The 14,662-nt window shown below is 38.6% G+C and overlaps 1 protein-coding gene across 1 annotated transcript; it reads right to left on the bottom strand.

The window, feature by feature from the left end:
- Nucleotides 1-3,704: 3,704 nt before the first annotated feature.
- LOC139726203 (monocarboxylate transporter 4-like) lies at nt 3,705-13,021 on the bottom strand. Its single transcript, XM_071637271.1, has 5 exons — nt 12,841-13,021; nt 8,093-8,257; nt 5,616-5,867; nt 4,821-5,018; nt 3,705-3,814 (listed from the first exon to the last, which is right to left on the bottom strand). The coding sequence occupies exons 1-5, from the start codon at nt 13,019-13,021 to the stop codon at nt 3,705-3,707; spliced, it is 906 nt and encodes a 301-aa protein (XP_071493372.1).
- Between the last annotated feature and the right edge of the window lie 1,641 nt (nt 13,022-14,662).

Below are 14,662 nucleotides of genomic sequence, written 5' to 3'. Positions count from 1 at the left end.
CAATTAATAAACCTTTCGATTAACCTTCGGAGATTCCTATCATTTACCGAATAAAAAAGCTTCACAATTATAGGAACTCTATCAATTTTCGTATTGACAAACTGTATGAATAACGAGCCTCCGAAATGACGCGCTACAACATGTTTGTTATAACAATCCATATTGTATAATATCGAAGTCACAAACATCCATCCATGTAATATGGACTTATTGTGTCTTGTCATGACGAAACTTCGCAGTATCGAACCTATTATCATTTCTGACTAATATAATAATACAAATTCTCCTCGGTAACTGTGTGTAACACAAGGAGCAAACATAGAGGGATTTTTTCCCAACGTATTCGTTTGTCCTCCCCAGCTAAACTTCGTATTTCTATAACGGAGCACATTTATGTTGTCTTTCTATGTTAATTCTTTGTCATAATTTAAGCTGTGATCATGTTCGTTATAAGCAAATTTTGCATTGTAGACTTTAGATAACAAATTTAGGACCTGAATCTTTACTTCATGATAAAAAAATTTTGATAAATATATTCGTTCTCAAGGATGGACTACGTCACTGAGATTACACGTACGTTTGTACGTTCAGTTACGAGAGATGGAAAATTTGTTTTCTTTGATTCCTCAGTATGAGAAGATAAACAAGCTTATGTAATTGAGAATTGGTAATATCTGTTCAGGATTTTGCAGAGGAGTTTGTTCTCGACATGAAATTGCTGTTTGTTGTGAGTAGAATGCGTTTCCAACTCAGGAGAGCTGCATCTTGTTTGTTCCGAACGTCCGTGAGCTACATGCGAACCTCCGTGATGAAAACTATGCTATGTTCGTTGGGTTATAGAGACTGCCTAGATCAGATACAGCTTAAAAAGGTATGTTATTATTTGGGAGTGGGGATTGAAGTATGGGATAGTGAAATAAGAGGTCAAAATATTGAGTTTCTGTAAAATGCGCGTAAAGTGGAAAAAGTGTTTAGCGGAAGAGCAATATTTCAACAGAAACGACGAATTTAGTTAAATCATCAGTTGTCTACCATTACGTACAGGTTAAGAGTACAAGCTTAATATTCTGCAAGCACGTACACATGTCCCTTAAGATATTTTGTTAGGATTTTGAACTGAATCAGATCTTTGCAAACTATGTTAAATGGTATTCAAGTGTATGTGCTGTACTATTCCTCACGGACGTTCGCTGCTCTGGACATGGTAAACTTCAGCGGTGAATAAAAACTTGATCCTCTGGGCAAATCCTAGTATAATTGGGTTCATATTAAAGCTTGATTTATACTCTTTCAGGTAAGATGAATAATTTGGAGGATTTCCTACTTTTTAATTTTTGCCTTGTTTTGGCTCAATTGTACATCGTTCAAAATTCTGACCCATATATATATATATATATATATATATATATATATATATACTTATGACGTGAGCAGAAGACGTGAAGGGCAATGGACGTAGTTTGGTTTGGACGCTGTAATTTATCTTTTTTGTCTTTTCTTTGTGTGGTGTTCGTCATTTTGAAGGTTCGTTAATCCCCCCCCCCCCCGAAAAAAAAAAGATGGTGCATACTAACGTACCTTATTCCATTTTCGGATTATGGTTTAATGATTTCCTATAGGCTTCCTTACTCGGCACTGTCGGACAAAATCCCAGGCAGCTGAAGAACCACAAATTGTAAGTATTTGTGACAAATAAAAAGTCCTAATAGTTATCTTGCTGCTTCATAGTTCGTTGTTTTCATGTCATCTTTCCTGCCAACCGTAAAATTATTTTGATAGACTTGCAGAACATCCTAATGTTTCTACATCAGATATCGTGGCACTACACAAATTCAAGGAAAACAAGTACAAAACACAATAATTAATCGCATAAAATGATGACGATTCATTTTACTTCCATTTCAAGGCGTATTCAACATGTCACATTTATATGAAATTCCATCATTTCTTTTTCTCTTTTTAAAAAAAATTGACTGTATTGAAATTGTACGATAACTGTTGAAATCAGTTTATTTTCATTTTTTAACTGGAGCAATGCTAATTTTCTAAGGGAGGGTACTAATACTTAAACATCTCCGAGGAATAATACATAAAGGATCACATATAAAAGGAATCACATACTTTACTACCTTAATACTTCCATCATGAAAACATGAACTAGTTTTATTTTCCATATCGTGAACTTGAGTTATCACTCAATTATTTGCTATTAGCTTTGAAAACATGATACATGTATTGTTATTTGGCATCATCAAATAATCGTGAAATGAATCATTCCTATGTATGCTACAAATTTTGCTGTTTTGTACCAATATCAAAGGGATGGTGTAGTATTGTTTGAGGTGAGAATTCAGCGTTTGACGTTTTGCGAGATATATATAGAAACCACTTTTTGAAATGTTAAGAAGTCTACAATTCTGAGAGGATTTCAAAGTTTAGAAAATCGGTTTTGTAATGGGTGAGATATGCAAAAACGAAAACAAAGCGATCCCAATAAAAGGCGCGCCCCACCTTTTATTAGGATTGCTTTGATTTAGATATCTCATGCATTTCAATATCAATTTTCATCAAATCAACTTTGAAATCCTCTTTGAATTTTAAGCTCTTTTATATGTCATAAGATTTCTCTCAATATGAAAAAAATATCAAAAATAATGTTGGAAACCTCCAACCCTATCTCAACCGAACTCTACCATCCCTTGAACGAAAAAAGAATCATGAAATAAATTTGCAATTCCTTGATTGTTGGTGGTATTTCACTTTCAGAATGAATTACTTTGTGCTTATTACTTTCATTCAAGATGTTTTTAATGGTTTTTTCAGGCAGATTTTATATGTATATATATATATATATATATATATATATATATATATGTATATTACTTCATCAACTTTATAAGAGGAATATTTCTTCCTTTAGCCTGTCGAATCTTCATGATTATGTAAGAACGATGTTTTTTTTTTTTCTTCCTTCAGAAACGGGTTAAGATTCAGGTTAAGATATTTTTAACATATAAGTGATTTCTTTGTGACGAAGCTCAGATAGATCTTTTGGTTAATCATAGGTTTTTAATTCTATTCCTCGTGTATTTTTTTTTTAATGAAAACATACTTCATACTTCTTTTGAACCTATTTAAAAGTTTCTTAATTTTATTCCAAAAAAAAAAAATCCTGTAGTGAATTATTGATCTTCAATAATGACAATATTTTTTGATTAGATGCATTCATAAACGTCTCTGATTTTTACATGATGGCTTATTTCCAACGTGACTTAAACGTAAGAACCTGAAAAAATGGCAAATGAACACTGATGTCAAATAGAAGAATACATGGCTGTGTAGTGTAGTGATATAATCTTTTGTAACTACGCTGATTAGCGGAGAAGCGGATGTTTGAACATTTTGTGCATAATAGGACAATCACTGGTTGCACGTAGAAACTTGACAACAAATGTGTGGGTTTCTTTAAAGAGTTATCCTTAGGATTTACGCTTGATTTAGGTATATTTAAAATGAGATGACATATGATAAAAAAGCAGGAATTTACGTCAATCTAATCTAAAAGTTTCGCAAAGTCAGTTGGATCTTACTAATTTGGCATGGTGGGCGACATGCATCTATAACTTACAGAATAAATATTACAAACCCCAAATTTTTCATTACACCTACTATTACGGCTTTGTATATCGTCATGGTACCTTACTTTAATTCAACTTGAATCGTGAGAACAGGACTAGGAAAAAGACCAAGACCTCGCAACCGACGACCACCACGTAGGACGAGTTGAAACCACCGAACCTATCGGCTGCAAACCCTGTACGGTATGAAAAAAAAGATGATAAATTAGAGGGCAATGTTGAAAGAACGACACAGCTTCCAATTTCATCTGGCCGTTAATAGATTATTTTCGATACACCAAATGTATGAGGTAATGGATTATAGAGCAGAGTTATACTGGCAGTGTGAAACAATTACTTTATAAAAGCGGCCTTATCAAAATGAGTCAATCCATCAATCGTACACGTTTCCGCCAGATATTCCCGGCAAATTCCATCCATTATATGTTCAACCGCCATGCCGCCAGGGAATTAGAATTCCATGTTCATGAAGAAATAATGGAGGTTTGTTTGTTGTATTGTCATCATCATATGCTGTTTAAGATAATAACTGTTAGTTAAGATGTATAGAGAACATATAGGAAGATGAAAAAGGAGATCATACAGAAGATGAATGGCAATCATTTGAGCAACGGCGAGCATATTACACGGCAACGCCAATGCATACGGGTACGTTGTGTAAATTGGATTAGCTCAAGCTAGTATGTTTAATGAAATAGAGATAGATACGACAGGTAGATAGATAGATACGGCGATAGATGCGACAGATACACTAGATACAGATACATTAAATTTTATTTCCATATTGCTCAATACTATTCTCTTTTTGCGAGGGAAATGTTTCTTATTTATAATGCTGGTGAATTTTATGCAATCTTCCTGTACTTAACTATATGCACTCACATGGGCATTCACACCGGCATGTATACGGGTGTAAAGCGATGTATATGTGAATATGGGTGTATGTTTGTGATCAGAATTGTGTGTGGTAAAATGCGTATAGATACTCTGTCAAAGAAAAGTGTTACATGCATATCGGCATTCCTGCGAATATGTATTTTCATCAGATCAACTTAGAATTCCTCAGAAACTCAAATTTTGAGCCTCAATCCAAACCAAAACTATACCATCCCTTGAAAACAGAGTGTGAAAATATCCTGCAATGTGAAGACAATGAATAATAATGAATATTATGAATATTACCTGCAACGTAGGTGCCGACAAACCCCCCTACCCCAAACTGAAACTCCCCGAAGCCCAAAGCGACAAAGCGACAGTCAGGTGATGCCAGCTGACGGATCATGACGGCCGTCATCACTCCGCGACCGGCCATGGTGAAGGAAGACAAGATTGATGTTACGTAAATGGCAGCCGACCTAAAGATGAGGACGTCACAAAGTACTGTGAGAGCGTCAAGCAAGGTAAGAGACATGTGGATTTCATGAAGTCTGGAAGTTTTCTCCGCGAGGACTGCTATGACAATGCGACCGGTAATGTTCGCAACGGCAACGCAGACAGTTACCAGGATTGCAAAATAAATTGTCATACCACTTTAAACTGCACGAGGTAGAAGGAAGGCATGCCAGGCACCATGAGCCATGCCATATGATCCTACCGCCGCTAGAAATAAAGTCAATGATGGATTCTTGTAAAACTCTGAATTTCTTAGAGCGTTTGTGACCATTGCCCAAGTGCTTTCAGTCTGTCGGGGATTGCCGTTTCTCGGTTGAAGCTTGTTTGCACGAGAGCCTGATAAACTTCCTCGCCTTTCATCTGATGTGTAATCAGAGTGTTCATAAGGTATTTCAGTTTCATCTGATGTGTGTGGATTTTGCATTGAAGAAGCTTTGTAGGAACCTTCAGATTTCCCGCAGTTTGATTTACACAGTGCGTCATTATTTGCAAGTATTTCCTCTTTCTCTTTGTTTGACTTCGAAACATCTCCAGACAGAGGAATTGTCTCCTCGTCTGTCCCATTCTCCTCCTTCGTTGCCTCACTTTGAGAGGATGCGGGCACCTTAGGACGAATCGCCGCGGTTAATGGCATGATATTCCCCATGAGTCCGCCCAGGATCAACATGGCGCCTCTCCAGCCGTACACGTTCATCAAGAACTCTCCAAGCAGGGGAATAACGGACATTCCTACCGCGAAGCCCGTCGTTCCTATGCTGAGATAGAAGCCGAAGTGTGTTCCAGCCTGCTCGCTGAGTTCTAGTAGTACGCACATCACCATGAAGGAAAAGCCCACTCCTGGAAACAGGATTGAAAAAAAAAACAAAGCAAAAAAGAAAGCAAAGCTCCGTTGGTTATTGTATCACGTAGACCATAATTACGTTTGGGGTACATACAGACCAGAAAAATGAAATCATCGATTACACCAATATTGAGGGAGGTCACCAAATATTAAGAGGTTTACTGACGCACGAAGTCTGATGTATTCGGCTGGAAATCCAGGCCTCCCACGCCTAACAACCCTACTGGAAAGAACACAGTGTCCAACAGTGTGTTCACAGTGTATTCACATAGTCGCCTAGGTGAGAAAGCTCGAATTTAAAGGTGTGAAGATGATTTCACGCTGTGGTGTGGTTTTCACACAGTGTTCATATAGTAATAGGCCTACTTTGTTTCACACTGTGAATATATGACTCATATTGTGTTCACACTGTCTTTCCTCACACTGTGGGACACTGCGTTATTTCCAGCAGGGAAATTGCCTCATAACTCCCTCCCACTCCCTCCCCATCCCAAATAACACACACACACACACACACACACACACACACACACACATTCCAAAACATGGCTTTACGACGGCAACAAGTAACACAGTTGTACAGTACCCTCTTGTTTTTTGTCTTTCTAAGATCATGATAGTCATAATATCATTATCTGGTATGCACCATTTGCAACTTTAAAGTGCTTTAAAAGCTCATTACTGTGGGAGGTGGAATCTCCTTCGACTCATCACCAGTCTTCTCAACATTTTTTTTTTTTTAAACTGGCTGTGGCAAGCTACGGCTGATTGTCGTTGGTTCAGCCAAAATGACCGAAGAACCGAAAATCTGAGACACGATCTGGAAGAAATTACCCAGTCTCCATTTACGAAAGTAAAGGTGTACATTATGACATTTCTTCACAACATCCTGTAAGGTATTCAAGCCGAAGGATAAATAAAAACGTTAGTACTTAAGAGTGTACTCGTCAACAAACAAAACTTATCGTTGAAAATCATTGCGAAGCATTGCTATTAATGATTATGATTGTGTAATATCATCTACCAAGAGAAGTGATAATCTCTTCAATACATGCATTCATTAAAATTTATGAAATTCTTACGTCGAGTTGTTTCTATTGCAACTGCTAAACAAATTGCTCTACATCGACGTAAATAAGTGTAGGCCTACATCATATTCTCATCGATGTAGGGAAATTTGTCAATCGGTTGCAGTACATACATTTAGTTTTTCGTCTCCTAGAGAGGAACCGTGAAGAGGAACAATAAGGGCAAAAAATTGCGCTTTTGTCATGTTAAGTGTATTTTGGGAGGTGTGAGACAATTCTCGGCCTGAATCATTTGCATTATCCGTTAGCTTTTTTAACGCTTAAAGTGTACCAATACCCTGAGTTTTATGTTTGCCGTACTACTATTTTTTGTGAAAAAAAAATACTTGAGACATGCCCTCTGCAAAATATCAGAATCATTTGCCGCTCAGATTTTTATCTAGCTAGTGGGTTTCTGATGTATATTTTGAAGATGAAGACAAAAACGACTTGATATAGACTAGCCGATCACCCGATTCTTTCAATCGAGCTATCGCGCTATTATATATTTTTCCCCAAAATACGTCTTGAACGAACGATATCCTAGTGAAATGCAATGCGAGCGTGCAATCAGCTAATAGGGAGCTTTAGATTCTAGACGCGCGGACGTTCACAGGGAAAAAAAAAAATGTTCTGACCGTGTGCAGAAGCATGCGTAAAATTGACCCGCGCTTCTGCGCACGCTCAGAACATGTTTTTTTCCCTTTGAACGTCCGCGCGTCTAAAATCTAAAGCTCCCTAATATTACTGGTCGACATGAAATCTTGATATTATTCGTAAAATCTTACAGCTAGCACGCGCACACATCAGTACCGGCGCATACGACAAATTGGTACAGAGATATGACCTCATTTGTCGAAATATGTATACTTTCAGGAGCTTTCACAGGTGAATCATGGTTGTTGGCGATATTTTGGTGTGTGGGTGTATTCTAGCTGTATACACAAATTTGATTTCCTGGGCAAGGACGTGGTATAGGTACACTTTAATTGCTCTAAATGTGCTAACTATCACTATTTTCAAAACGTGTTGCCACTATCCCAGCGAGCAAGTTTTATTTAGTTCAGCTTTACACTGAGACCAAGCGAAAAAAAGAATAAAACTTAACTTTCATAATCACAGTCCCAGGCCCGTAAAGTATTTCCATAATTTACCTGAGAGCGCCAGGCAAGTGGCAAATTGCATGTAGTCGACGGCAAAGCTAGCCAAGATGAACCCGAGTGAAGATAGAAACGGTCCGCCAATGAGCATCATGCGGCGTAAGGAGGAAGGCAGGAAGCTGTAGAAATACCCTAGAAGAGGTGCTGGGGAATAACACATTGAAGCGGCGGATAGGTGCTAGCCAAGGAGGTTCAAGAGAATGGAGTCACAACTGTCTTATTTTATTTCCTTGGCTAGATGTTCGATGCCGCCACTCAAAAATATTTTAAGCATAATGTGCCAAACTGGATCTGCTGCCGAGATTGGAAGACAATTGACCTGTGTCACTTTGCATAATCTCCAGCCACTTTCTACACGGAAGATACGTCTTTGTGATGGTAATTACTTTTCACTATCCCTTCTTATTAAAGGTATGTGATATAAAAGTCCAGACACGGGGATGCGCGAATAAAAATTGCTGAAATAAAAATGGAAATTACTCGACTGGGCATGCCCGGTCACTAATCTGATATATCTATCAATAAAGAATTATACTTGAAGTTTATTCCATATCAGTTTTATTTGCGGAAATTAAGTGGAAAAGTGATAAAACCGGCTTTCCAGGATAGTACAGTTGTAAACACTTTCTCATGATACAGCTCTAATTTAAACTTTTGCACAAATTTCTGGACGGGATTGACTTTGTTTTACATGCTTTATTATTAAGAGAGATTTCATTTCATTCAATAACTAGATAAGCAAAGAATAGCCAACATTAGCCTATATTAACGTTCAAAATGAATCTTCAGATTGCTCAGCAAGACGGCGGCATCGAACATCGATCATCAAAGGCACAAATGCTCCTGGGGAATATTTTGTACACGAATAGAAAACTGACAACTGTTTGAATAATTACAACCAGTGTACTAGCGAACAAGGGTGCCGGAAGCGGGGGCACTTGCCCCCCCCCCCCCCCAAAAAAAAAAAATGATAATAACAATAATATATGTATATATATATATATATTTTTTTTTTTTTTTTGGGGGGGGGGCAAAAACTCGTTTTATCCCAAGTGCCCCCTGTAACAAATAATTAATCAATTATTTAAAGACCAAAATGAACAATAAAGGCACTTTTCTTGTCTAAAGGTTGTCAATTTCATAACTGAAAATGCAAAATTTTCACCCCGTTAATAATTTATTATTAATACATTATAATATCTAGACACAAATATTTACTTATGAGTAAATTTAGTGTATAGATGCATGGTACCCTCGCGTCCTCGATTGTGCCCCCTCAAACATACCTTTAGAAAACCTTACATTTTCCCTTTCTTCTATGCTTTTTGGCAATATAAGCCTGAGAATAATTTTTATCGCTCAAACAATGCGATCACGTTTGAGCTTTTAATGAATACATTTCAGACGAATGGCAAAGTGAAAGTGGCTCGCTCGCTCTGCACGTACATATAGTAAAATGAACAGTTTTCATAAGTTATGATGATAGTCCTTCGAAGTGATTTTTGTTTTACTACGTCTAATTCCCTAGAAATTTAAATTAAAATGTCCCACACCCTCGGTCGCTTCACTCCCTCGCCGAGGATCTCACACCGTCACAAAATGTACCCCCGTATGTTATAACCGTAGTCCTTCACACTAATTTTTTTTTTCGCCATGTTTAATTCGTTAGAAATTTGCTTTTAAATGCTCTATAAACGCGACTTTTGTACTCTGTTTTAACAAAAAGTCTCTACCGTGGGAGGAGGTATCCCCCCTCCCACACCCTCCCCCAGCTCGGTTGACTTGCTCCCTCGCCGAGGATCTCACATCATCACATAAATGTACCCCCCCCCCCGTATGTTATGATCATAATCCTTCGCACTAATATTTTCACTATGTTTAATTTCCTAGAAATTTGCTTTCAAATCCTCTATAAACGCGACTTTTGTACTCTGTTTTTACAAAAAGTCCTTACCGTGGGACGGGGGTATCCCCCCTCCCACACCCTCCCCCAGCTCGGTCACTTCGCTCCCTCGCCGAGGATCTCACACCGTCACATAAATGTACCCCCCGTATGTTATAATCATAATCCTTCGCACTATTTTTTTCACTATGTTTAATTTCCTAGAAATTTGCTTTCAAATGCTCTCTAAACGCGACTTTTGTACTCTGTTTTTACAAAAAGTCCTTACCGTGGGACGGGGGTATCCTCCCTCCCACACCCTCCCCCCGCTCGGTCACTTCGCTCCCTCGCCGAGGACCTTACACAGTCACATAAATGTACCCCCCCCCCCGTATGTTATTATAGTCCTTCGCACTAAAAGTTTTCCACTATGTGTAATTTTATAGAGATTTGCTTTGTTTTTTACTCTGTTTTTACAAAAATTTCCTACCGTGGTACCCCTGCTCGGTCGCTTCGCTCCCTCGCCGAGGATTTCACACCGTCACATAATGTGCCCGCGTCGAGATTTTGCCCCCCCCCCCAAAAAAAAAAACAAACAAACAAACAAAAAACAAAAACAAAACAAAAACAAACACAAACAAACAAACTAACGTGTTCCGGCGCGCTTGCTAGCGAAGTTATGCATGTGAAGTTTTCTTTTTCGAAATTTTCTCCAATACAGTTTTTTTTAAACAGCTGACACAATTTTATGCAAATCAGTGAGCTGATGATGTCATCACCTAACAATTTTCCATTGTTTTTTTTTTACAAATATCGACCTTTTTTTATTGCTAATGAAATGTAGAACAGAGTTTATTCCTGACTGAATAACTTTAGAATAATGTTCAGACAGATGTATTAGGATTTGAGATTGGGGCGTAACCGCTTTTTAACAAAAAAGCAAAGCAAAACGAAGCAAAAGAAATCTAAAAAATTCAGAATTTAGTGAAGAAATTATATAGCAACACAAATGTGACGCATATTTTAATCAAATATTCGAGATCTGATTTGTGAAACTGAATAGCGAAACTGCGCACTACATGATGCACCACGTAGTACCCTGGGGTACCGCGCTGTATGGGGCTACCTCGTGTTCCTACACACGTACCATCACGGAGGTCAATACCTCGCAGTCGGCGTTAATAATCCCAATGCCAAATTTCGCCCTGTTCATTGGCGGATCCAGGTAGGGCGCATCGGGCGCCCCCTTTTTTCTAAAACAAAAAAAAAAAAAAATAAAAAGACGTAATTGGAGGTGGGGGACAGTGGGCCAAAACCCCTTGAATTTTGTAAAGCCCCAACCCCCTTAAGTATTTCCTGGATCCGCCCCTGCTGCTATTAAAGGGAAAATACAATCCAAATATAACTCTGCCGGATAAGACATATAAGAAAGAGAAAAATATTACGAGTTCAACGGTTTAATTTTGATTGAAATCGGATGAAAAATATGGAAGTTATGACATTATACCATATAGTTTGTACATAAAATTTCGAAATTTCCAGTTTTTCATTCAAACTCAATTATGCCCGAGGCTCAAATCTTCGTATATCTAAACGATCACTATTCTGAAGTTATTCAACCAGGAGTAACATCAAGTTTCAGACGTCAATGAGAGAAACATTGAATTTTCGTCGTTTGTTTGTTTGTTTGTTTGTTTTTTTGTACACGATCAAAGGAAAATTGTGAGGGTATGACGTAGTTAGCTCAGTCATTTGCATATTCATATCCACTTCAAAATGCCAAAACTTACTTATTTTTCATCCGATTTCAGTCAAATTTTTACCGTTGAACTCCTAAGATTTTACTCTTTTTTATCAGACTAACTTTGTATATTTGGACTGGATTTCCCCTTTAAGTTTTTTGACCTTAATTACATTAATAACTAGAAAAGCACTCTGAGAGCGCAGACCTCCGTCAAGCATGTACTTGTTCTTCCATAGAGATCAGTGATTTCCACCCATACGTATTCTTGCTGAAAAAAATCGCCCGATTTCCCAATACAGAGGCCTTTGTTACGTCATAAACCCTCAGTTTCGCGGCGCGCCTCGCCCTAGCAGAAACTAGTTTAGTGCGCGTATAAAAACATCAAAATGCGCAGCTTGAACTCCCAAGTTCATTGACCATACTTGCCAAAATATCGAAAATCCTTCATAAAATGCATAAAAATTTCCATATCACTACCAAAATGTAATCATCTGTTCCATGTGTCACTCTCAACCTTTCCTGCAAGTTTCATCAAAATCCGTGCGCAACTTTTTGAGTTATTTTGCACACGGACAAACAAACAAACAAACAATTAAACAAATGGTAATGAAAACGCATTGACCTCCTCCCTTGGCGGTGGTAACTAGAGAAGCACTCTGACAACGCAGATCTCCGCAAAGCAGCTCATTTCCATTACTATCTCCCGCTACGTCCTTGAAAATCAGGAAATAATTGCTCGCCAACTTCGTTATTTTCAGAAAAAAAAATCTCCTTGCATGCTAAGTCTGATGAGCGCTGATGTTATGATGCTGCTCTCCACTGTTAAGTTCATTGTTACAAGGTTTTGTACCATGCAGTACTAGAATTATTTTCATCTTTTTTTTTTAACCCAGGGTACAGCGCCAGAAATTAAATAGATAAATAATTCAACAAAATGACGGATTTCTATTTGGTACCCCGCGTGTCAGAACCTGTCATAATGTCATCTTCACTTCCATCAAAGGTTTATCGTTTAATTACAAATTGTTGCTGTTAATTGCTCATATCTGCAAAAATAGCAATCTAAACTGATTGGAATATCCCTTTAATGACATGCTTTACCTGGACAGGAAATACAGGCAGAAAATACACCCAGCGCCACCCCGATGCCTGTAGCAGACTCGCCCAAACTAGCTTGAATGCCGGAAAGGAAAACTCCGACACTTTTGATAACGCCCATCCGAAAAGCCGTTCGAGCGAATATCACGGTGACGAGGAGTACCAGCCTACAGCTGCTTCCGGTCTCGCAGGACGACATTCTGAAGGTCAACTGGGTATCCTTTGAACTATAAACACTGTCATGTTAGCTCCACAATTCCGTTAACGAAGTCGTTATCGTGTTTTCCATCAATACCGACCGTGGCGATCAACGGAGTCAATAGCTGAAAAAGGTAAGAAATGGCCCTCAGATCACTCATGGGCAGGAATAGGCTTATCCTTTCAGCCCTAATGCCCACGGTCCGAAAACTGAAGTCATAGGGTATGCAATAATGGTTGAGTGGGTTTTAATTCTGGAGAGGTGATTAGAACTTGGTCATAAGAAAGGATAACTATACACAGCCCTGTCGCTGTACACTATACACAGCCCTGTCGCTCTACACAAGTGTAAGTCGACAGGGCTGTACGTAACCCCGGCGCTGGGCGCTGTAACATAGTAACAGCGCCGCGAAGCAACCCATGCAATTTTAGGAAACACTCAAGTGCACTGCGATACGTAAACAACTCACCGCTCAAAACCAGGGATGCCAAGTTCAAAAAATCTTTATGAGTGAGATTGTCTTGACTCGGCATCTCGGCGAGCGAATGTGAGCGCGAGCGAGGGTGTGGGAGGGTTTTTTACCCCCTGTGGCCTCCCACGGTAGTGAGCTTTTTCAATTCTTGGCTCTAAATGGTGCAATCAGGTGCATACTATTAAGTGAAAAAAATATTATTTTTCACTTATTTTGAAAGACAAAAGGAAAATATACCTTCAATTGCATCTATCACTTCAATCTTTTGAGCTATGCTCATTATTATAGGCCCAAGTTACAAACTTCGCCCGATGCGTGAGAAAAATGGGTGCCAAGCGTGAGATCGTGAGACGGCCCCTAAATGCTTGAGTCTCACGCAGAATGCGTGAGACTTGGTAGCTCTGCAAAACGGCACTTGGATTCGCAAGGAAAAGCCACATGTTGTAATACCATATTGTTGGATATTAGAGGCGACTATGTATTTCTCACCATTACCTCTGAAAACAAGATAAATAGTCACCTTTGAGACCGTCTGCGGGATCCTAAATCGAGATACTGTCCGTTCACCATTTTGAACGTGTCACGTAAATAAACTGATCTGCGCATGCGCAAATGAATATTCATATTTTACGTCATCTGCCATATATGTACAATGTTGCTCGTATTTGGTTCTCGGTCTGATAAAGTACACCTGTTCCTACCAATACCATAGCTATCATGGAGTTCAAAGATGCTCCGAGGGAAGTAGAGGAGGAGGCAAGAAGAATTAAGTTCAGAGTGGAGCAAATAGAAATTATTGAGAACGCAGTGAGACAGAATGACACCTTCATAATGTTGCCAACTGGGTTTGGCAAGAGTGCTTGCTTTGGTTTTCATCACCAAATCTTGGATCTTGGATAAAGCAGGGCTGCACACTAACCCATTTCTTTCTGCCGGTCCGGCCTGTCTCTGTCGGACCAGTAAATACCCATTTTCCCCCCATTTTTGTACTGGTCGGAACAAAAAATTTACTGGTCAACAACAACTTGAAAAAGCATTAAATGGCTTGCAAATTTATATTCATGTTTTTGTCGACACTAATATTACCCCCCCCCCCCCAAAAAAAAGTACATTTGACAAATAAATATTTTGTAAACTCAAGTGCCTTGTTTATGGATCATTACATTGAG

Source organism: Diadema antillarum, unplaced genomic scaffold (assembly GCF_040938485.1).
Source record: "Diadema antillarum isolate AM-2024a unplaced genomic scaffold, OU_Dant_1.0 seq00000081_RagTag, whole genome shotgun sequence".
NCBI lineage: Eukaryota > Metazoa > Echinodermata > Echinoidea > Diadematoida > Diadematidae > Diadema > Diadema antillarum.
The sequence above is the reverse complement of the archived record's forward strand: the minus strand, read 5'-3'. Positions and strand labels throughout refer to the sequence as shown.

Excerpts from the sequence above, each read along its gene's own strand:
- LOC139726203 (XM_071637271.1), bottom strand. The coding sequence starts at position 13,021 with ATGTCGTCCTGCGAGACCGGAAGCAGCTGTAGGCTGGTACTCCTCGTC. Across the intron at positions 5,868-8,092 it reads CACTTGCCTGGCGCTCTCAG|GAGTGGGCTTTTCCTTCATG; the intron begins GTAAATTATGGA and ends TCCTGTTTCCAG. Across the intron at positions 3,815-4,820 it reads TGTCGGCACCTACGTTGCAG|GGTTTGCAGCCGATAGGTTC; the intron begins GTAATATTCATA and ends CATACCGTACAG.